The sequence below is a fragment of the Leuciscus leuciscus genome (assembly GCF_965113295.1).
Source record: "Leuciscus leuciscus genome assembly, chromosome: 10".
In the NCBI taxonomy this organism is placed as follows: domain Eukaryota; kingdom Metazoa; phylum Chordata; class Actinopteri; order Cypriniformes; family Leuciscidae; genus Leuciscus; species Leuciscus leuciscus.
In genome coordinates, this window is record NC_138734.1 from 37210894 (window position 1) to 37235335 (window position 24442).

The 24442-nt window shown below is 40.1% G+C and overlaps 2 protein-coding genes and 2 long non-coding RNA genes across 7 annotated transcripts in view; 1 reads left to right on the top strand and 3 right to left on the bottom strand.

The window, feature by feature from the left end:
- Positions 1-6758, top strand: part of LOC309507993 (breast cancer anti-estrogen resistance protein 1-like) — a 94840-nt gene extending 88082 nt beyond the window's left edge. For all 4 annotated transcript variants that reach the window (XM_082182485.1, XM_082182486.1, XM_082182484.1 and 1 more), the window contains 3 exons: positions 866-2074; positions 3057-3143; positions 4281-6758. In XM_082182485.1, coding sequence (XP_082038611.1) covers positions 866-2074; positions 3057-3143; positions 4281-4793 — 1809 coding nt within the window. In that variant the 3' untranslated portion in view covers positions 4794-6758. The remainder of the gene's footprint in view (positions 1-865; positions 2075-3056; positions 3144-4280) is intronic.
- LOC309508127 overlaps positions 1-24442 on the bottom strand; it is a 746145-nt gene that overhangs the window by 101757 nt on the left and 619946 nt on the right. The window lies entirely within an intron of this gene.
- Positions 6893-8533, bottom strand: LOC309508058 (leukotriene B4 receptor 1-like). The gene has a single exon (XM_082182611.1). The coding sequence runs from the start codon at positions 8405-8407 to the stop codon at positions 7439-7441; it is 969 nt and encodes a 322-aa protein (XP_082038737.1). The 5' UTR covers positions 8408-8533; the 3' UTR covers positions 6893-7438.
- LOC309508134 lies at positions 15873-17982 on the bottom strand. Its single transcript, XR_014209407.1, has 2 exons — positions 17109-17982; positions 15873-17057 (listed from the first exon to the last, which is right to left on the bottom strand). It is a non-coding gene; the product is annotated as an uncharacterized lncRNA (long non-coding RNA).

Here is a 24442-nt window from a genome sequence, read left to right on the forward strand (position 1 = left end):
AAGTATATTTCTGAGAAGTACATAAAAAGCAGACTGACTGAAAGTATACTTTCTTATTTTTTTGTTTAAAAGAAGTATAATAATAGCACACTTGAATAAACTTCTTTTTCATAAGGTGAGATCTGAATTCCCAGAAAAAAAAAAAAGAAAAAAAAATGACAGAATGCATTCGGATTAGGCTCTGTAAGCATTTCAGTCATTTTGCTAGCTTTAGTCAGACTTAGCAAATGATTTTTCCACTCACTTCAAACACATGTTGCCCCTCCAAAACTCTGCCCACTACTGACATCTCAGCTAACCCAATGAAAGTTAAAACTAGAGTGTAAATTAATTCACAAGCAGAAATAATTTCTGATCGGGTTAGGTAAGAGGAATATTTAATGCAAACTGTTCCCCAAAAAAAAAAAAGCACTTCGAGCCCCTTCAAACAAGTGTTTATTTAGCAAATGCTGTGTATAACTTAAATTAGTTCTAGCCATCTCATTACCATTTGGGTTATTGACCAATTTTTGAAATATTAAAGGTCGATTTTGGACATATTGGATATTTAATTGTTTATGCTCCTTTCCGCTATTTTTACATTTAGATAACCTTTTCTATAATCTTATGCATACTTGCACTTGATCTTTAAAAACACTAATCGTTTATTAAGTTAAATGTAATCTTTAGCAAATCCACAAAAAAAAAAACCTTTAATTTTCATACTGTACTGTTTGTGGTGCCTAAATTCACTTGTAACATTTAAAATGATTGACTAATAATCAACAGTATCGGACAGAATGTTAATATCAGTACATCCCTAGTAATGAGTTTGGTTATGATTATACCAGGCTAGTTTTGGTAAACACATTATTCTTCTTTACAGGTATATGACATTCCTCCATCTGTCAGCAAAGATGTTCCAGATGGTCCAATCAGGGAGGAGACGTACGACGTTCCTCCTCACTTTGCCAAGATGAAGAGCCTAGAGAATCAGAACCAGGCCTTTATGTCTCAGATCCCTGGCGGTCCCGAGCCTCCCATACCAGAGGACGTGTATGATGTTCCTCCACCTCAGCTAGTAGCAAAACGGCAGGCTGAGGGCCAGGAGATCTATGACATCCCTGCCAGCCTGCGAAAGAGTGGCCTACAGGACCACCACCCTGCAGATGTGTATGACTTCCCCCGCGAGCGGCCGGCAGTAGAAGAATCAGGCGACTACATCTATGATGTGCCTCCTCAGGTGGTGCGTGACGCCGCGGCCACAGAGGAGCTTACGGTCAGCTTCAAACGCCTATCGGCGTCCAGCACAGGAAGCACCCGAAGTAACCACTCCACGTCCTCTCTGGACATGGTGCCGGTGCGTGAATCTTCTGGGCCGGGCCGCCTGCTGCTCTTGGATCTGGACCAGGCCATGGAGCGGCTGACCCGTCATCAACAGGCCGTAGAGAGCTCCGTGTCCCTCCTAATGTCATTCATCAGTGGGAACTGGCGCAGCCCCACTCCGATGGAGTCCAACCTCCCTGCCATCCGACAGGCCGTGGACCGCATCCGCGTGGCTGTCCGGGACCTGCTGGAGTTCGCTAGAGGTGCCGTGGCCAACGCCACCCAGGCCACTGACCGCACGCTGCAGACCAAGCTTGGCAAGCAGGTGCAGAAGATGGAAGAGGCCTTCCAAGGTCTGGTGAGGTACAGTCAGGCACTGGACTCTCTGGGCTGGTCCCCCGCAGCCTTGATGGCACCATCTACAGGCACCGGTGGGGACGACCTAGACCGGCTGGTCATGTGTGCCCGCGGCGTGCCCGATGACACCAAGCAGTTAGCATCGTTTCTCCATGGTAATGCCTCTTTGCTCTTCAAACGGACAAACAAACAGCAGCAGCTACCATTACCACCCGTTCCCCATACTCCAGACATGCTGACCAACAATAACAACATCTCAGCCTATCAGTCAGGCACACCTGAACGGGGCAACATCCAGTCCCGCCCGTTACCCTCCCCTCCCAAATTCTCAGCTGAGGAAGAGACTCCAGACAGGCCGCACGAGACGACAGAGGAAGGGTGGATGGAGGACTACGATTATGTCCATTTACAGGTACGCTAAAAATTAAATCATCCCAAAATGTTAATTTGTTTCCTTTTGAGAACAAGATCCAGGTGTATGTTCTCAGCCAGCAATATGATCAATGATCTGCGTGTCGACCCTATGTGGGCTCTACCTGTAATCCCCACTGTGTCGAGCCTCAGACCTTTTCATCAATCACTGTGATTGCATGTGCAGACCTGCTTTTCCTCAAAGCCCACATACATCTTTCTTTAGCACCAGCTGTTATGCGTCTGCTGTGTGTTCTGTCAAAAGTTTTGCTGAAACTGTGCAGATAAGATTAATTCTGTTCAGTCACACAGATATCTCTTCGTCTTTCAGATGTCATGCAAATGATAATTTTTATTATGAACTTTATGATAATTTAGTATTTTAAAAACAATGTACAACTGTAATATGTTATATTTTTTTTTATTTAATATATTGAAAAATAGTATGTGAACACTATGACTTAACTGGATGGACCATATTGGCACATTTCTGCTACATTTTTTATTTTTTTACCTACAATAATTGTGCAATTTAACTATTCAAGATATAAATACAGTATATATGGAGGGGTTTTTTGCAAGTCGCATTTGAAAATGCAGTTGGCTGAAAAATTAGAGGGGGCACATATGACTTCTGTAATTTCCACAACTGAAAATGGCTGAGTTTCACTGTGATATTATACTGCCACCCAATGGATTGAATGGAAACTTTTCAGTGCACATTGTTTGAAGTCAAAGAATGGATGGATGGGATGCACATGCACTTTTGTTTTGTTTTTTAAAGAATGGTGGGAACATTTGCATGCCGGTTGTGACTTCATGTAATAGCAAAGGCTTATCTTATGAATAGGAATTTGGTTATGCACAAATAATTTAACATGATCTTGTTCTTTTTTAATCAAATCAAGTTGACACATTTTTGAACATGCATTACAAACATTAATTCACCCATCCATTTTTTTTTTTTTTACTTTCTATTACAGGGTAAAGAAGAGTTTGAAAAGAACCAAAGACAGCTGATGGAAAAAGGGAGCATCAAACACAATAAGACAGTGCTGGAACAACAACAGGTATATGAGACTATAGTTGCTATAGTATTGAATACATTTATGGTAACACTTTACAATAAGGTTCATTAGTTAACAACATTAGTTAGCATGAACTAATAATGAACTGGATTTATACAGCATTTATTAATATTTGTTCATGTTCATTTCAGCATTTAAAAATACTTTATTAAAATCTTGTTAACATTAGTTAATGCATTTTGAACTAACACGAACAAATAATGAACAGCTGTATTTTTATCAACTAATGTTAACAAAGATTAACAAATACAGTAACAAATGTATTGCTCATGGTTAGTTCATGTTAGTTAATACATTAACTAATGTTAAATAATGAACCTTATTGTAAAGTGTTACCACGTTTATTTACATACTTTAGTAATCATACTTTAGCTGAGCTTCAGCTTTTTAACATTAGCATTGTTTGAATTTTAGAAACTTATTTCCATACATACATATACTGTATATTTTACAAAAATAAATGTATGATCACACAATAATTTAAAGAGTTGAAAGAGCCCTGTTATATCACATACCAACCACATTATACACTTTTTTTTTTCTATGACATACACATAATTTAATGTGATAGTGCACCCAAAAAAGAAAATTCTGTCATCATTTACTCACCCTCAAGTTGTTCCACACCTGGATGAATTTCATTTTCTGCTGAACACAAAAGAAGATATATTGAAGAATATGAGTAGCCAAACAGTTAATGGGCCCCATTGACTTCCATAGTATGAAATATATATATATATATATATATATATATATATATATATATATATATATATATATATATATATATATATATATATATATGTAATGAAAGTCAATGGGGTACATCAACTGTTTGGTTACCGACATTAAAAATATCTTCTTTTGTGTTCAGCAGAAGAAAGTAATTCATACAGGGTTGAAACAACTTGAAGGTGAGTAAATGATTTTTGGGAATTATTCCTGTGAATTATTCCTTTAACTATACAGATGTCATTACTTATACCTACACTTACAAATATTACATTTTATATAAATAAACATTTTATTATTCATCTATTTATTTATATATGTACAATGTTCTTTTTTGTTCATCTGTTAAATGCAATATTATTCACTCGTGTCCCTAACCAACAACAGCTGAAGCAGTTTGAGCGGCTGGAGCAGGAAGTCTCTCGACCAATCAACAATGACATTTCGGGCTGGACTCCGCCCTCTCAGTACCCTCAGACGCCGCGCAGTAAGCTGTGCATGGGCGACCGGCAGCTGCTGCTCTTTTACATGGAGCAGTGCGAGGCCAACATCACCACGCTCACCAACGCCATTGACGCGTTCTACTCCTCCATCAACAACAACCAGCCGCCCAAAATCTTTGTTGCCCACAGCAAATTCGTCATCCTCAGCGCTCACAAGCTCGTCTTTATCGGAGACACGCTCTCCAGGCAAGCCAAATCTCCCGAGGTGCGCAACAGGGTGGCCCAGCACAGCAACACGCTCTGCGACAAGCTCAAAGACATTGTGGTGAGCACCAAGACCGCAGCCCTGCAGTACCCCTCGCCAGGGTCCGCCAGAGACATGACCGAGAGGGTGCGGGAGCTCGCGGGCTGCACACAACAGTTCCGCATGGCACTCAATCAGCTACTGGCCATGTGAGTCAAGGGGTGAACGGGCCACAGAGCCTCTTTATAAACTCACTGGACAAACGTACCCTGTGCCATGAGCTTTTTATCTCCAAAAAGGACAAAATGTTTAATGGGCAGAGCCATTGGTTGTAAATTAATCATTGTAAATATTTAAGTTGCTGTATGTCGGGGACAATGTAATGGGACGAACACAAACATTTGAGAAACTTTTTGAACAATGGAGGAGAAAGAGATGGAACATATCTAAAGAGTAGATTTAAGACATTATGCATTATTATAGCTAAACTGTAATTATTGCTCTGATTATTATAATTGTCATCATTATTATTATTATGAGATGCTGACTAAAGGTGTTTAAAATTTTAAACGTGTATGTAGAAGTACAACCATTTCCATCAAAGCTCAGATTTGTTTTTAATGAATTGTGCCTGTTGGAAGCAAAAATGGTGTTTAATGTTTATCCTCTTGCTGTTGTTCAAAGAGGCTGGGACAGTGTGAACGCAAAGCATGCTGGGAGTGAGCCGATTGACAGACGGGCTGCGTTTAAGTCCTTTTTGTTATGCCCTTCCCTCCATATCTTCCCTCCATCTTGTTCACTCGGATGCACGTCATTGCTTACGTTGCACGAGTGCCCACTACTGGCGGAACCCTTGCAATGTGTTTAAATGAAACGCCATAAGCCCTTGATCACTGGAATCCGCTATGGAGCTGATTTATTAATTACAGTTTTTTCCTTATCAGTTTGTTTGTCAGACCATTCTATAGGCCTGTATGTATGCTTGGGCTGTTGGAGAAAATATATCAAAATTACTCAAACAAAAATGATAATACAATAAACTGTGTAACAGTCAGCTTAAGTTAGCTACAAGTATTATGCCGTTAAATGACAAAACTCCAATGTGTGGGATGGGGGTAAATTAAGCGTGATGTGCTGTGACATCACAATCATGTTGCATTGTGGTCTATGGATCTGCCTGAAGTGAACATATTGAGTAGACTCGCTCCCTCAGTCAAAATCAAGGAGGTGAGGGTCTGTCCAAATAATCTTCCCTCGTCCACTTGACGAAGTTGAACGCACTTCAAAATGGTGGCGAGGATTGCCCAGAGGGGAAGTGCTTATAGGGAAGTTTGCAAGTGTATATCTAAAGTTAAACGCAGCCATTCTTCTAGAGTTCAGATGACCCAGATGTATCAATGCAAAGCGACAAAAGCAGTGGAGAACACATCATCCAATTTGGACCACTTTAGAAAACAAGCGTAGTGAAAAATCTGGAAAATTTTCTGACAATTTCATGCCTGTAAGCTCCACGAATGCCTGCTCATGGCTGTACCTCTCTGGCATGTTTTAGGGAAGTTTGAAACCTTATGTTATTGTTTGAGATCTGATTATGTTCAAGAGAAGAGTCAATATTCAGTCCTTCAGCCTCTTTTGACCTCGACTGTAGTGCCACTTCCTGCTGGACAGGTGCATCGTGGCAACAACGTCCCGAGAGTTGCTGATTTCATTTCTGTCTCTGAGATCTCAGATATCGCATCACATCCAACATAGACTGAGGCGTGCAGTACACAAGTGTACTATATCCAAAACCAGCTTCCTCCAATGCATCTGTTTCTGAATGGAGACCTGAACCACCTGCCTCAACCTCCCTCGCCTTGTCTTCTAGCTCCCTGTTGGTTGTATTCTAAATTTAAGAATATGTCAGAAAAAGTAGTTTAATGAAACTTATTAAACTTTTTAAGTACTGCAACATGTTGTTGTGCATATAGTCAAAATCCTTATCCAGTTGATAAAAAATAAAGAAAAAAGAAGCATTTAAGCCAAACGGTGACCTGATGTATGTTGTACTGTTATTCTGTTTTCAAATCTGTGTTCCAGGATTCAAATGATATTGACATATATGTTACTGTAAATTGCATAACTGGAAATATATGTTTAATATATTTTCATTAAAAAAATAAATTCCAGTCTATCTTGCTATTAATCGTGTTTTTGGTGATACAAGTGTATTTAAAACGTACATCTGTACATTTTTAATTCAAACAGTTATTCACCTAATACAGATGTACACTGATAGTGCAAGCTGATCATCATGCCAACCACATGTCCGGTACTCTTCTGTGGAACTTAACAAGGTGTTTAAACCACCATGCATGTTTCCTTTATGGTTTCTGTCAAGTCAAGTAACTTTCATTTATATATTGCTTTATAAAATACAGATTGTTTCAAAGCAACTTTACAGTGATAACAGGAAAATGATTCAGTGATTCAAACTGTGGCTGTACAGCAGTTCTAAAAGAAAATAGTTTCATTGTTCAGCTGAAGTTCTGAGTTAGAGCATTTAGCATCAGGGTTATTATGAAGCAAGGATGCACAGTGTGTACAGAGACACAAGACCTGCCTTTCAGTATCATAGAGGAACAGCATTTATAAGACACTATAGCAGCAATTAAATGATTTGTATTACTGTAAAGAGAGAGGATGGAAGCAGGGTGCATAACCGTAAACTGTAGATAAATGTGCATGGTAGAGATTATCTATACTATTTGTTAATTAAAATAATATAATATAGTAATACTGCAGCTACAAAAATTCATAACAGGGTTGTTTTTATAAATGTTCTACATCTTTCTACAGACTGAAAAACAATGGGGGTTCTACTTACTACACTTTATGACATTCCTTGAAAAGAAAACATAGAGAAAAGGATCCAGACAGCAGTTTAGCAAAGCCAGAGTCTTGCTTGTATCACCATAAACTCTACGGAAGGACTTCAGTCGGGCATAAACATCTGGATGAGATGTTTTTGTCAGAGTAGTAACTATATCAATCACATTGATGATGTACACAGGAGTCCAAAACAGAAAGAAAGCCACAACGATGCTGACCACAAGTCTCTTCTTGTAAGTCTTAACGTTTGTCCCCTGATTTCTGGGTTTCTGGTCCTGTGGAGCTTTAGTTAGACTGGAGCTCTTGGCTTTTTGGCTCAAGCCTTTGTGCAACCAGAGATAACATGTTAACATGATCAAAAATGGAATGACGAACCCAAACAGGGTCTCAAGAAGCAAAACAGCCACTACTATAGACTGCGACTCCATTGTCCTCTGACATCTTTTCAATCCATCCTTGTCTTTGAGTCCTTGAGTGAAAAATATTGGTAGGGAAAAAACAAAGGCTAGAATCCAGATGCCAGTCAGATGAAGGCGTCTGTGTCGTCTTTCCAGTCTGTGCAGTAGCTTCCTGTTAGTGACCCTTGACTTGATGACATTGTGATAGCGGTGCACACTCATGGAGGTGACCGTCAGGACAGCAACATACAGAGTCCAGTGACCCAAGAAGAACAGGATCCTACAAGACCAAAGGCCAAGTTTCCATCCAAACAGTATTCCACACAGCACAACAGGAGCCAAGCAAAGGGTCAAAGCATCAGAGACAGCAAGGTTTAGCATTAGGCTTAAGGTAAAGCTAAAGTTTTTGTTCCACTCACGAGCAATGCTGATGATTACTGCAATATTGCTTGGCAAACCCACCAAACAGCACAAACCCAGAACTACAGCAGGAGTAATCTGTTCTGAACCCACAGCAGTGTTGTTAGATGTTGAATTGAAGCCCAATCTTAGATCCATTATAACATTTTCTTGTCTGGAAAATAATGAATCTGAGCTATGATTGCTGAAGAACAGGGGCTATGTTGGGGCTATACTGACTCCTCACACTTCTCTAAACCAAAGCCACAGCTTTGCTCACATCTCAATCTTCCCAAAAAGCAAAGCGCTTGCAAAAACACAAAGGGCAAAGTCCATTTTACTCTCTATTGTAACGTGTATTTCTATGTCTGATTAGTTTAATTATGGTATGGTTCTGTTTTCCATATTCTGCTTTGCTCTGAGTTCCCTGTGATTATTAGTTTCCATGGTTCCTAATCCCCCCCAAAAAGGAAAAAATGGACATGAACATGGGTTGGAAAAAGAGGCCATATAGCCCTGTTGTGCTTTGGGCGAGCCAAGCTCGAGTCCTGGCTCGTGGACTTTTCCTGATTCCGTCCCCCTCTCTTTCTCTCTCCCACTTTGCTTACTTGTCCTATCATGATATAAGGCAATAACACAAAAAAATAAATCTTTAAACTTATACTGGTAAGTGGATCTCCATCCACACACAGAATCAGCATCTTTTAAGCCACTACATAAAGACAGTCATGGGGGTGGGGGAATGGATTCTGACAGCTGAAATTTTTGCTGTCGGATTCTGTTCCCCCTTAGGTTTCTTACACAATTATGTTCTAATATTTAAAAAACTGATGCTGGTTAAGCTCCATCCCCACACAGAATAGAATCAGCATCGTTTAAGCCACTACATCAAAATCTCTCATCATGTGGGTGGGAGAACGGATTCCGACAGCTAGATGGTTTGCCATCGGATTCTGTTCCAGCCATGTTTCTTAAAAATTGAGGATCTAGCATTTACAAAACTGACAACAGCTTCATGGTGCCAATAGCCTAGTGGTCAGCTTGCTGATGTATAACACCGTTGTGATTTGGCCAACCCGAGATGAAGTCCAGGCTTGTGGACTTTTCTTGATCCCACCCCCCTCTCTTTCTCTTTCCTTTTCCCACTTTGCTTTAAACTGACGTTGGTAAAGCTCCATCCCCACAGAGAATAGAATCAGCATCATTTAAGCCACTACATAAACATCTTGGAGGTGGGGGAACGGATTCTGACAGCTGGATTGTTTGCTGTCGGATTCTGTTCACCCAACGCTATCTCACGACCAATTCGTACGAATTCGTACGAATGATAAAAAGTTGGCTAATTCGTACTAATTCGTACGACCTCACTCGTACGAATTTGTACGATTTGTCTAAACCCACGTGATGGGTAGGTTTAGGGGCGGGGTCAGGGGTAGGTCATTCGTATGAATTCATACGAATTGGCCAATTCGTCAAATATGTACGATTTTGCAAAAATCGTACTAATTCGTACGAGTCAGGTCGTATGAATTCGTACGAATAAGCCACTTTGTAGAATTTGTACGTTTTCCCGTGAGATCGGGCTGGTTCACCACATGTTTCTTACACAATTATGTTCTAATATTTAAAAAACTGATACCCGCTAGTTCATCCCAATAGCCTAGTGGTCAGCTTGCTGACATATAACACCATTGTGCATTAGCTGACCTGAGTTTGAGTCCCGGCTTGTGGATTTTTCCTGATCCAATCCCCATCTCTTTCTCTCTCCCACTTTGCTTCCTGTCTACATACTTTTCCTATCATAATATAAGGCAAAAACGGCAAAAATTTACATTTAAACTGACGCTGGTTAAGCTCCATCCCCACACAGAATAGAATCACTATCGTTTAAGCCACTACATAAACATCTTGGGGGTGGGGGAATGGATTCTGACAGCTGGATTGATTGCTGTCAGATTCTGTTCCCCCACCCACATGATAAGAGATTTTGATGTAGTGGCTTAAAATATGCTGATTCTATTCTGTGTGGGGATGGAGCTGAACTAGCATCAGATTGATAAATATTATAACATAATTGTGTAAGAAACATGAGGGGAACAGAAGAGAATCAGCATCGTTTAAGCCACTACATCAAGACAGTCATGGGGGTGGGGGAACGGAATCTGACAGCTGAAATTATTGCTGTCGGATTCTGATCCCCCCATGCTTCTTACACAATTATGTTCTAACATTTAAAACACTGATACCAGCTAGTTCGTCCCAATAGCCTAGTGGTCAGCTTGCTGACATATAACACCAATGTGCTTTGGCTGACCTGACTTCAAGTCCTGGCTCGTGGACTTTTTCTGATCCTGTCCCCCTCTCTTTCTTTTTCTCTTTCTCTCTTCCACTTTGCTTCCTGTCTACATACTTATCCTATCATAATATAAAGCAAAACTGCAAAAAATAACCCTTAAACTGACGCTGGTTAAGCTCCATCCCTACACAGAATAGAATCAGAATCGTTTAAGGCACTACATAAACATCTTGGGGGTGGGGGAACGGATTCTGACAGCTGGATTGTTTGCAGTCAGATTCTGTTCCCACTACGTTTCTTCCACAAGAATGTTCTAATATTTTTCAAACTGATGCTGGTTAAGCTCCATCCCCACACAGAATAGAATCAGCATATTTTAAGCCACTACATCAAGAAAGTCATGGGGGTGGGGGAACGGAATCTGACAGCTGGAATTATTGCTGTTGGATGCTGTTCCCCCATGTTTCTTACACAATTATGTTCTAATATTTATCAAACTGATGCTGGTTCAGCTCCATACACACATAGAATAGAATCAGCATCTTTTAAGCCACAACATCAAAATCTCTCATCATGTGGGTGGGGGAACTGATTCGGAAAGCTGGATGGTTTGCCATCGGATTCTGTTCCCCCCATGTTTCTTAAAAAATGAGGATATAACATTTACAAAACTGACACCAACTTCATGGTGCCAATGGCCTAGTGGTCAGCTTGCTGATGTACAACAATGTTGTGCTTTGGCCGACCTGAGTTTGAAGCTGTGTCCCAATGTGAAGGCTGCATCCTTCAAAGGCTGTATTTGAAGGCCGGTTGTTTAAAGGCGGCCGAGTCTAGAGTTCGGTGGTGGACAGAAAATTCACATTTAAATGTAAGTATTATGTTTTCATTTACTGATTTTACTCAAATAGCTAGCGAAACCAGAGTTAAAAGCAACAAGTTTTTCTTTCTTATAAACTTCATCTTAACTCCTTCGTCACCATTGCGTGGTTTCATTTGTCAGGTGGTTTGAGGCAAACTTGTGCTAATATTAGTTTAACAACCTATTTGTAATATTTGCACTAGTCTATCTCACTTGTGTATTATAAGAAATATCACTCACCCTATAAAGCCCACAACAATAAGAAAAGCAGTAGATAAGGCAATGGGTTTTCACTTTTATGTGTTTTTGTAGTGTTGTCATGCAAGCTATGTCTACAAAGGTTTTAACCAAATTTGAGTATCCAGAAATATGTTTTCTGAAGTATTTTGTATACATGTCCTGATGTGTCATATTTTGCAGTGTTAACAATGCACTAATGTTAAGATTGCACCCTTGTGTTAATATTCTTCATAAGTACCCATTTCTGCTTTTTTAGAGCAATTCTGGAGAAAATGGGTCTGCTGGGGAAGGTAACTCCCATACAGGCAAATAATAATAATAATAATAATGGGACAACTTCAAAAAAAAAAAAAAATACAAAGAAAGTTAATACACACATCTTTTCTGAAATGTATTGTGCTGTTATTGTTAACAAGCCATGGTTCATTTGCTCTGCCATATGATTGCAAGTGTCCTGGGACAGGAGAGGGTGTGAGTGGGAAACCCACTGCTGAAACTTGGCCCTGGTTTATCCTCATGGATGAGGTGTTGGGTCGGGCATTGCACCAACCCCCTGTCCTCATTGCCTCAATCCCTGAGGACACACCAGGGCCGAGTTCAGCAGTGGGTGCCCACGGTGAGGAAGAGCCAGGGGCAGCACCACCAGCACCACCAGCATCATCAGCACCACCAGCACCAGCACCAGCACCAGCACCAGCACCAGCAGGAGCACCAGCAGCACGAAGGCGGCGAGACAGAGAGGACGAGTTTTTGGACTTGATCAGAGAAGAAATGCAACTAGAGAGGGAGGCAGAGGCGAGGAGAGCACAGGAAAGAAGGGAGAGGATGGACAGACTGTTTTCTCTTCTTGAGGGAATGATTGAAAAATAAAAAAAAATTCTACATATTCTTGTTTAACTTTTTTTACTTTTATTTTTTAAAAGAAAAGAAAAAATCTGAACATTTATTTATTTTTATGCAACTTTAAATGTGTAAATAAAAGAGAATGAATTGTTCTGGACATTGTCACAAAATTAACAAATTGTTGCTAACTACAGCTGCGTCCCATATCAAAGGGCGCATCTGAGGCGCTCGGACCGGTCTAGCCTACGGCTTAATTATTCTTGTCGTCTGGCAACTGAAAGCTGCTGATGACGAGCAGGAGTAACGTTTGCACTTGCACTTTTTTAATTCAACTGGGTTTTATATTCAAACAGGGTTGAAAATCTGTGTAAATATGTTCACCATGGTCCATTTGTGTACATAATAAAAATAATACACTTGCCAAAAAAATAGCATCAAGGTAAGATATAAGTGAACATTTGAACCTTTGAATATATAAAGGCCTATGTACGTTTTCTTTTCATATATCATTACATTACGTAAGTTAACACCCAATACTTGAACAGTTTAAAGTGTAATCCGGCCCAAAATACATGTCCTCCAGTAAAAATGTAAAACATAAAAATGACGATAGCCAATGCTGGCTCCATAGCAGTTTACTTAATTACATCAAATGAATTATCAGGAAGGCAGCTGTCCTCTCGCACCGTTGCTTGGCGCTAGGAGCGGTGATCAGGAACACCTGGTTGCGCAATTAGGAAATCCTACGAAGGCTACATGGTGCGGCCTTCGAAGGATGCAGCCTTCACATTGGGACACAGCTTGAGTCTCTGCTTGTGGACTTTTCCTGATCCCGTCTCCCTCTCTTTCTCTCTCCCACTTTGCTTCCTGTCTACTTACTTGTCCTATCATAATATAAGGCAAAAACGCAAAAAAGTTTTATTTTTATAACAATAACAAATAAACCTTTACAGACCTCTGGTGAGCTCCGAAGTTGTTAATTGATGGTATATGATTTTGTTGAAGTTATCTGTTCGCATTATTTCAGCTTATTTTTTTAAAGAACTTTATTTAAAAATGGAATTTGTGTTGAAATACTACATTACCTATGATGCTGTACAATAAATTCTGCACAAATAGTTTTAGGGTTTACTGCACTTTGTTCATCTTCTATTTGTTTACCAATTGCAGCTAATGCATTTGAAGTCTGGCACATTCACAGTAAATAATTTATTGTGGATAAAGTAAAATAATAAAGTAGCAACACAGTTAAGCACCAAGCTAAATAAAACAACTCAAACCAACTTTTGCAGGGTTATCTCCATTGTCAATTGCACTCTCAAAACCTCATTTTGCAGGAAGTCTCTTGAACTCTGTCCTATATGACCCTATCATTGGTGCATCAGCCCATGATGCACCCTAACAATCTTCCTCTTGATGTTCATTCTGGTTTGTGGTTTTCACACATTTCTTTCTCTTCTGTTCTTTCGTTTACTCTTAATGTAGTCTCGCATAGCCAGACCTTCAGACTGACGGCAGAAGGTCTGGACTCTATCGCAGCATTTCTTGGCCAAGGACCGCCCAAGAGGACGTTTGACTGACATGTAACACAACCAATCACAGTTTGTTTTGTACTGCGTCATATTTAGGGGCGTGACAATATAATGTTGATGTCCCTACAATAACAGACCGCGAACTTCACATACTTTTGAAAATTCAGCGTTTAGTTGATCGTGGTAAGCGCTCATTGTCTCAGTTGTAAAAACAACGGCTTTCTTCTTCCACGAGGGGTTTTGGCGTCATGACATTTGTTTCCCAGCGGACCGAAAATAAACGCGACACTCGCACCCCCCGGAAATCCGATAAAATTCAACCAATCAGATGACGACTTCGACATTCCTGAAGTGTTTCCAGTTAAGTGTACCATATGCATCAGACGTTTAGCCAACGTTCCGTGGGCGTGACGTCTGAGGCTGAGACTACTCTTAATGTAGCCCTTTTACTAAACATTTAGGGGAGACCGGGAATGAAAGTAAGACCTTTTGTTTGAGCATCGGTAACTCAGTGGTTGTCAAACACAAAGAGTTCCATTGTTACAACAGGCTGGGGATAGATGTAACAATGAAAGGTCATTTGCTGAAATAAGATCTACACAATCTAAATGTATGCAAAAAATTTTTGAAGAACAAAGAATAATCCGTTTTGAATAAAGTAAACAATTTAAAGTAACAAAAAAATATTGTATTGTATTTCTTTAAGGACTTGATATTTAGCACAAAAACGAGTGCCGTGTGTGTTTTTTTGTCTGTACTGTATTCTTGTCACATAAAGGTTCAGTCACTAGTTATGTTGCCATCCACCTATTTTATGTGAATTTTGGGATATCACATAAAAACTCTGGATGGAAATGCCGAGATGCACATAAATCAACAAATGTGCACAAAAAAATGATACGTGCTCAATTGATGTGGATAATGTTTTTATCCTATAAGACATGAGCATAAACTATAATGGAGTCATATTTACCGCAAATCCCTCAAAGTGCAACAAAAAACTCACATTTTGTCTCAACAAGGGATGTGATTTATATTTGGAAATGTCATAAGGGGTTGGTTGTAACATTTTTAATGAACTGTTTCAACTATCCCCACCCCAAACAGCCATAACTTAGCTAACTGTTTTAGCATGTGGGTTTGAATTTAGCAAGAATGCAAAGCATCAAAATAAACTAGAGAAACAGTTTTAGATTATGCAAGTCAAATAACTGTATCTACAATACAATGATTGCTAGAAAAAAAAATAATAATCTTGATAAGATTTTTTACTTCATACTTATTTGGTAAAAAAATGTACAATGTTGCTTACAGTAACATGCTACTTATCCAGTGAGCTCAAAAGGGTGATGCGAGTGTATGATATTGATGACATCACCACAGCTCTTTTCTGACTTGTCAAACTGACAGTGTTACAACTGACCCCATGTGTTACAACTGTAAGACTGAAAATACTGGTCGAGGCCCGGTCTATGGACCTCCCCATGCGGCCTCACTTCCTCTCGGAAAACAACTAGGAACTCACACAAGAACATGGTTTAATGTGAATATTTAACATTGACTTTTATGTTTTTGGTGTCATTTGAAATGTCTCAAAGTGAGTGGTACAGATATCTCATATCCAGATAGATAAAATAAAAGGAAATAAGGTTTAGAGAAGTTTAGAGAAAACTGGTTTAGAGATAAGGCCAGATAAGGCAACCCTCCTTTCGTTGAATAGAAGCCATTTGAGGGTGGTCTCCCCTATCCCCCATGTCACCTGGTCAAGAGAGAATAAAGGAAGGTGATCTCGCTCTCTCTGGGCTCTTCTTGGCTGGACGTGGATTGAATAGGTGGTCTCTCTCTCTCTCTCTCTCTCTCTCTCTCTCTCTCTCTCTCTCTCTCTCTCTCTCTCTCTCTCTCTCTCTCTCTCTCTCTCTCTCTCTCTCTCTCTATCTCAGGTAGGCTACAAGTTGGGTAAGATTATTTGGTGTAACCAATGTATAACCATGTTCTAGATATTTGAATTGATTGTGGAATTGATCTCTGATATCTGAAATATTAAATTGTTACATGTGATTATTCTAACTGATTTTGACATTGTTCATTTAATGGTTAAAAGGAATAGTTAAACATTCGCTCACTTTTAGTGAGGCACAGATATTATTAAAACCTTTCATTTATGGAGTCAGATGAAATAACGAGAAAATATATGATTAATGTATTGCAAATTTAACCAACCAATACCTTGCATGAGTGAGGACAGAACACGTGATAACCTTCCCTGTGTATTGGCGAACCGGCGTTGGACCAATATAGCGGGCCTTACAAAATGGTGACCTCGACGTGATCTCAAAACAGATCAAAACAGTTTCACGAGAAACGTCCTTTCCAACAAGTATTTGGGATTCTAAAATCAGCACGAGGTTTGAACATCTTCTCTTTCTTCCGCCGCTATGGTAAGTAAACTTTTTCTGCCCTTTATAGAAGTGTTGAAGAAATGTTTGCATTGTTTACGTGTCGGAATTAAAACCCTTTGTTTAGAACATGATGCGGCAGCCAGATGAAGAATGAAAAACCTTGTGTATTAGATTTTAAAGATCTCCTTGTTTTGCCTAAGCAACAAGAAACAAAACTTAAAGGCACACTATGCATCTTTCCGTTTTTGTCAAACAGCGGACCCCTAGAGTCGCTGTGGAGTACTTGTATTTAACATTACTGTTGTAAATACCACTCGCGCAGAGCCGTCTCTGCACTCACGGCCTGATCCCTTCCGCCCTCTATACCGGTACCTGTTCAGTAGGATTGAAGCTGTAATGAGTGGAAATAAGGTGTGGCCCCTTTAAGAGCTGCGCGCGCCCTGTTGAACTGTCGGCAGTCTGTATTGTATGTGCACCTCGAACACCCCATGTATGCGGGTTATTTCAGTTTGATGCTCATTCTTATCCTACTTTTGTTTATCAAGTAAAGCTGTGGATGGTAGAACGGGTGACAGACAGTTACATGAGTTCGATTGGGGAATAAAGTGCAAGTTGTGAGATGCCAATCGCCTCCGTGAGTCTGTCTGGCCTCTGTAATAACTTCATCTAAGTAACTGAGTAACTGAATAACTTCAAAGCGTCGGACATCGAACAGGCACAGATAACCTCTGAAGATGTCTACTAGTCCATCAACAAGAACGATATTTATTAGAGTCTGACTAAATAACGTAAAGCAATTCGTTACATCGCGAGACCTGATATACCGCAATACTTCCTGACACTGAGGCCGGCGGCCCGCCGGCTCAAAGTTGCAAGGGTGGTTTTTCGGCTCACAGGCGCTCGGGGGGTGCGAGACGACCACCATTCAACCCGAAAAAAGTCATATAACTATTCCAATGACTCCGAAGCTGTTCGGTTAAGGTAAAAAAGTTACTTAGTTCACCTTTAAAGTGAGAATAACATCTTCCAAATAATTAATAACTCGATGAAGAGCTGAAAAAGTAAAGCCTAAAAAGTTTTAAAATCAGCCGCATGTTTTCCGGCCATTGTTGTATCTGGGCTTGTTAAAACAAACCAGCAACACGTGAAGAGAATGAGCAAACTAACAGAAAACAGAGAAAGAAAAATCTAAGTTTGTAAATGATCGGAAAACAAGTGATTTTATAAATAAAAAGGCAGATCGATGCATTGTTTATGAAAAGAACATTTTGGGAAAACAGGATGATATGATTTACAGGCTAAAACTCAAATATCAAGGATAATGCTAAATGCTATTGGCATGCTGTTTTCAAAACGCTCAAGGCTAATGCTAAGCCATGCTGTGCCCAAGGTTAATGCTAAATGCTAAAGCCATGCTGCGCCCAAGGCTAATGCTAAATGCTATTGTCCATGTTGCTTTCAAAACGCTCAAGGCTAATGCTAAATGCTAAAGCCATGCTGCGTCCAAAACCCTTAACCCTTTTGTGTCACTGGCTGACTGGTAGGCCCAAAAGCCACATTGAAAACATTAACCCTCTGAGGTCGAGAAACGCGCCGACGCGTTTTGCTGGATTTTTTTCACATAGCAGCAACATAAACTTAAATGACTCCGTCATTTATGGTTATACAGAAAAAAGAAATATAAAAAAATAATCTGTGATATTTCTACTTTTGTATGTGTCCACTTACAATCAAATCAAAACATTGTGCTTTTGTAAAATAAAGAAAATAAACAGGGTGTGCGTTCTGCCTCTCCGTCGCGGTGAACTTTTTTTTCTTGAGCATGTCTATAAACTGAAACAAAACTCAGCGAATACTTCTCACACATTTATGAGCCATATACCTTTATACACATTTAAGTGTGTACTTTTAAATGATCGGATTCAAACTGAAAACAAATATTCTCTGTTTAAGTAATTTGTATAAAACCAACAGGATGTCCAGTATCTCAAACGCTTGCTAATTACTTTTTAATTCGACACGCCCACTCGCGCAAAAGAGATTCACATGCAAACCTCCACATGGAACGCGAACGGCCTCGTTACCTCAAACACAAAACACCAAAACACTTCACAAGTCTCTGCTTTTCGTCGAGTTTGGAAGACACGCTGTGAGCTTACATGGATTTACCTCAGAAGAAGAAGAACGCGATTTGAAGACAAGAAAGATGTAAGGTAAGAAATTCTTACTTATTAGTTTATGGTATTGTTGCATAAACTTCACATTGCAGTTGAACTGTTGCTAGATATATGGTGAATATTATACTATTTAGACCCGTGTTTACTGTTAAATACTGTTTGTGGATATCTGCTCAAACATAGATATGTATAACCATAATGTTTCATATTTTGGAGCGCGATGGCGTTTGAATGTATCATATTTTGGAGCGCGCTGTGGGTTTTAATGTATCATATTTTGGAGCGCGCTGTGGGTTTTAATGTATCATATTTTGGAGCACGATTGCGTTTTAATGTATCATATTTTGGAGCGCGCTGTGGGTTTTAATGTATCATATTTTGGAGCGCGCTGTGGGTTTTAATGTATCATATTTTGGAGCGCGCTGTGGGTTTTAATGTATCATATTTTGGAGCGCGCTGTGGGTTTTAATGTATCATATTTTGGAGCGCGATGGCGTTTGAATGTATCATATTTTGGAGCGCGCTGTGGGTTTTAATGTATCATATTTTGGAGCGCGATTGCGTTTTAATGTATCATATTTTGGAGCGCGATTGCGTTTGAAAGGAAAAATGCACCAAACATTAGGCTTTATGTTTTTACTATTATCTCATTTCATATCATCATAACGAATGGAAACATTTGAAGTAACATATGATAATCAATATATTTTTCTCTAGTGTAGTTGTTCTTGAAATCTTTTGGAAGATTTAATTTATTGTTATTATTATTTTATGCAGCACTGCGTAGCCTATGCCTACAAGGCACAACAAACCTGGTGTTCATTATATATTGTTGGAAACATGTGTGTGTGTGTGTATTCTGTGAATTTTAAAAAGAAATTTTAACCAGAAAAATCTAAAATCTATTCCCAAAATCGTGCAGCCCTATAGTTTCTCTTGATATCAGTATGTTCACAGTTTTTTCTTTTTTTTTTTCTTTCAGGGACCAGATGCAACTGAGTCCTGCTGACTTCAACATTCACATGAGTCTCTGTACATGAACATGGTAAAGTGAAAATCAAACACCTTGGAAATGAAAGGTATGTATGTACAATGTTTTTAGGAATGGCACAAAGGTCTCTGTCTTTGGATCATTGTTTTCAATGTGCTCTTTTGTCATTTGTATTTTTGGATTGTGTTGTGTTGTAAATAAATCCAAACAATCTAAAAGCCATTCTTTTTTAAATCTCCTCATGCTTTGTGCAAGGTTGCTCTGAATGACAGGGCCTGATCGCTCCTAATAGGGCAGTTAGGGGAGTGTCTTTGTCTTTCTCAGGTGTTAAAACCTTACATATTCATGAGATGATCACGCCTCTTCGCATATGGCTTTGTCACACAAAACACGTCTTAGAAATTTTAAATCAATACATTGTCTTATCTGAATGAGCAGTCAGGGTGATTTTCACATAGTTTTGGAGCAAATATTCTAGGCTACGTCATACAATTTTCAAAAGTCTTGTGAAGAAATAATCAGTATGGGTTTCATGGCCTTATTTCAGTGAGAATTTTTTTTTGTATTTTCACAAACCACGCATAAATGTCATTATCTCAAAACTACAAACTTTTACATACATGCTGCTGATATATTATTGTAGCAGAGTTTGTGCTGAATACAGTGTAATTAGACTTTAGCCATGAAAATGTCACTAGTAACAGAAAAAAACACAAATGTCAGAGCATGTCAGAACACCTCCAGGCCCAGAAAACAGCTCAGACCTCAGAGGGTTAAAGCTGCCGTCGGCAAAATTTTTTTGATCATATTCAGTGAAATTGACACTATAATCCGACAGAACAACATAAATAAGATGGTTTTAGAAAAAAACCCGAGCTTCTAACTCCACCTGGAGCGTGTTATTTGTTTTGCAAAAATCCACCGCTCCCGGATCATCGGGTCCAATCAGTGCAGGGGGGTGTGAGATCTGACTGTCAATCACAGGTCGTGCACACGCCACAGATCCCCCCTCACTCGCGCACGTTAATATCACATGCACACGCCACGCCTGAAGTTCGCCTGGAGATTGCATGAAGCGTGATGGCGGAGAGAAAATCTACTAACAAGCTTCCAATTCCTCGGTTATTGCTATCTATGGATAGATTAGCCAGGGCAGCCTACCTCCGAGTCCATGGTGTTGATAGATGCTGAAGAGACGGACGCGTTCACAGAAAATCAGGTACACACGCACAGTGACGCACTGACGAGCACGACCTCGATGGGAGGGTGCTCGCTGGTAGTGGGGAGGGGCATGAGAGTTGTAAACATTCCAAATTTTGGCTAATCGACCCAATCTGCCAGACTTGCCGACTGCAGCTTTAATATCCTATACTAAACCTAAACTAATCTTGACAAACTCTATATTGCATTTAAAAGCTTAAACTTTAACACCGATGGAATTAAATGAAGTAATTCAATTTAATTTGGCTTATTTAAGTTCCTCTGAAAAGTAAACCTCTAAAGTATTTGATATGCTGGGATGGAGATAGATCTTTTTTAGAAAGAAGACTATCTAGTCAAATTGAATTCGGGAAAATTAGCTGTAAGACGGTTAAGCTAGAAAATGTTGATTGGTTATCACTGTTAGGTGGTTGGGGATATGGCGAGACTGTAAAAACGATGGCAGAGTAATCTCTAAAATATTTCCAACACACAGAAGATTCGTTCTCAGAAGGAGACGAGGAAGTGAAACACAAGCGATACTTGATTGACAGTAGCGGTTAAATGTGGCGAGTCTATAAAAACGATGGCAGAATAAACTCTAAAACATTGTAACACGCTGGAGTAATACAAGTATATGAATTGTATGAAACAGAGATTAGAAGTATCAGAATAATCTAAGTAGTCCCATTATTGTGAAATCATGTGTACTGATCATGTCCTGTTTACATTAGGGGCCGAAAAGGTTGAGCCTACACTGTACAAACTCAGTAGAAAAGGTCTTAACATGGATGCTATTGACAATGAAATTTTCACTTGGTGGAAAATAGTGGGTAGTAAGCAGAAGAAATCAAAACATGGTGAAATAATTGAGGCTTTAAACTTCATAAGTTATAAACAGCTAAATGAGTTAACAAAATTTCTATCTTCGCTTATGGATGCTAAATGTGAAGAAGTGCATTCTAAAAATGCAGAGGCACAAAAGTCTGAGGAAAAGATTCAAGATCTTCAAACACAGCTAGATAAATTACTAGTTGAGCTGTTAGCCCTGACTAAAAAGTGTAAAAATCACAAAGACACCATTGCAGATCTTAAGTCTAAGCTAAATGCTAAAAAGTCCAAGTCTCCCAACAAGCTTAACGGCGATTGGGCTAAAAATGTACACTTCTTAGATGCGGCAGCCTGCTCTAATAATCTTGTATCTTTTCAGACAGATGAAGCATGTGATAAAGTTATGAAAAGAGTGCCTGTTTCTGCCCTTAAGGTGATACGGCACCCAAACGGCACAGAGTCAACCATTCGGCGTCCTTTAACAGTAACTGAATGTAGCTTGTTTAAAGCAGAGATCGGACCATTCCCTTTGAAAGGGCCATTCGAAACATGGTGGAGACGCATTTTTTGTCTAAAACATGCATTTCAGCTCCAACCAAAAGATATTTGGCAAATTGTTATCAGCTCAATTCCAGATGTTCTGATCTATAAGATACCACAGGTTTTGATGACAGGCACCATTGTGCAGTCAATGCATCAAAATTAGCCTGAGAGCGAAATCTTGAATAGACTAAAACAATGCCTTCGCGAGCTGCGTGGTTGTAGTCCTGTTGGATGGGAATTGATTTTCAATCGGAAACAGAGTACTGAAGAATCGTTTGAGACATATGCAGAAAATATGTTTGAACTTTTTGAGGAGTATTCTGGAATTGAAGGTGTTAACCACAACAATGTAATTCTCCTTGAATTCCTGCTTACAAATGTAGGGCCGCGTGTACAGCAATCACTCATGTGTGGTGCTTCTCCAGCACAAAATACATTTGAAGGTATTGTTAGCTGGGCAACAAGAATTGAGTAACGGAAACAAATGCATGGTGAGGTAGCTGTGTTAGAATGTCATGAAGATCCTCCATCTGCAGGAGAATTCAGAAAGCCACACTGTGGCAAACTGAACAGATTCTGTAATTCCTGTTACGAAACAGGCCATACAGAGGAAAAGTGTTGGTCACTGGGCAGAGGCAGACCTCCACCCTATTTCATAAAACGCAGACAATCACAATCTAATGACACAAACCAGCACTCTGCAAGTAACCAAAGCTCAAATGCATCTAAAACTCTTACTGACCTAACAACTTTGGTCACTCAAGGCCTTCAGTTATTATCAGAATCAGAATCAGAATCAGAAAGAGCTTTATTGCCAAGTATGCTTGCGCATACGAGGAATTTGTCTTGGTGACAGTAGCTTCCAGTACACATACAATATAAAGTGACAAGACAAGTAACATAGGTATAAATAAAAAATAGAAAAAATTCAAATAAAAAAAAAAAAAAAAGATTATAAATTATAAATATATATAAAGTTATAAGGTGCTATAATGAAATGTCTGAGGGAAGTATTGCACATGTTTGTTCCACAGTAGCGGAACATTTAAGTGTTCATGAGGTAGATGGCCTGGGGAAAGAAACTTTTCCAGTGTCTGGTTGTTTTTGTGCTCGGTGCTCTGTAGCGTCGACCAGACGGTAACAGTTCAAACAGAAAGTGTGCTGGGTGTGACGGGTCCAGAGTGATTTTGCGAGCCCTTTTACTCACTCTGGATGAGTGCAGTACTTTGAGTGTGGGAAGGGTAGTGCCAGTGATTCGCTCAGCAGTCCGAACTATCCGCTGTAGTCTACGGAGGTCGGTTTTGGTAGCAGAGCCGAACCAGACGGTGATGGAAGTGCAGAGGATGGACTGGATGACAGCTGAGTAGAACTGTACGAGCAGCTCCTGTGGCAGGTTGAATTTCCTCAGCTGACGCAGGAAGTACAGTCTCTGTTGGGCTTTCTTCACAATAGAGTCTATGTGAGTGTCCCACTTCAGATCCTGAGAGATGGTGGTGCCCAGGAACCTGAATGACTCTACTGCAGTCACAGTGCTGTCCATGATGGTGAGTGAAGGGAGTGCAGGGGGGTTTCTCCTGAAGTCCACGATCATCTCCACTGTTTTGAGCGTGTTCAGCTCCAGGTTGTTATAACTGCACCAAAGAGCCAGCTGCTCCACCTCCTGTCTGTACGCAGACTTGTCACCGTTCCGGATGAGTCCGATAACAGTAGTGTCGTCCGCAAACTTCAGGAGCTTGACAGAGGTGTCTTTAGAGGTGCAGTCATTTGTGTACAGGGAGAAGAGCAGTGGTGAGAGAACACATCCCTGTGGAGCACCGGTGCTGATGGTGCGGCTGTCGGACGTGATTTTGCCCATTCTGACTAGCTGTTGTCTGTCTGTCAGAAAGCTGGTGATCCATTGACAGATGGAGCTAGGGACAGAGAGCTGGGTCAGTTTGGTCTGGAGCAGTGATGGGACGATGGTGTTGAAGGCAGAACTAAAGTCCACGAACAGAATCCTTGCATAGGTCCCTGGTTTGTCCAGATGTTGTAGGGTGTAATGCAGTCCCATATTGACCACATCATCCACAGACCGGTTTGCTCTGTAGGCAAACTGCAGGGGGTCCAGCAAGGGTCCAGTGATGTCCTTCAGATATGCTAACACCAGTCTTTCGAGTGACTTCATGGCCACAGATGTTAAGGCAACAGGTCTGTAGTCATTGAGTCCTGTGATCTTTGGTTTCTTCGGGATTGGGATGATGGTGGAGCGTTTAAAGCAGAAAGGGACTTTGCACTGCTCCAGTG

Coding starts and splice junctions, on each gene's coding strand:
- LOC309508058 (XM_082182611.1), bottom strand. CDS start 8,407: ATGGATCTAAGATTGGGCTTCAATTCAACATCTAACAACACTGCTGTG.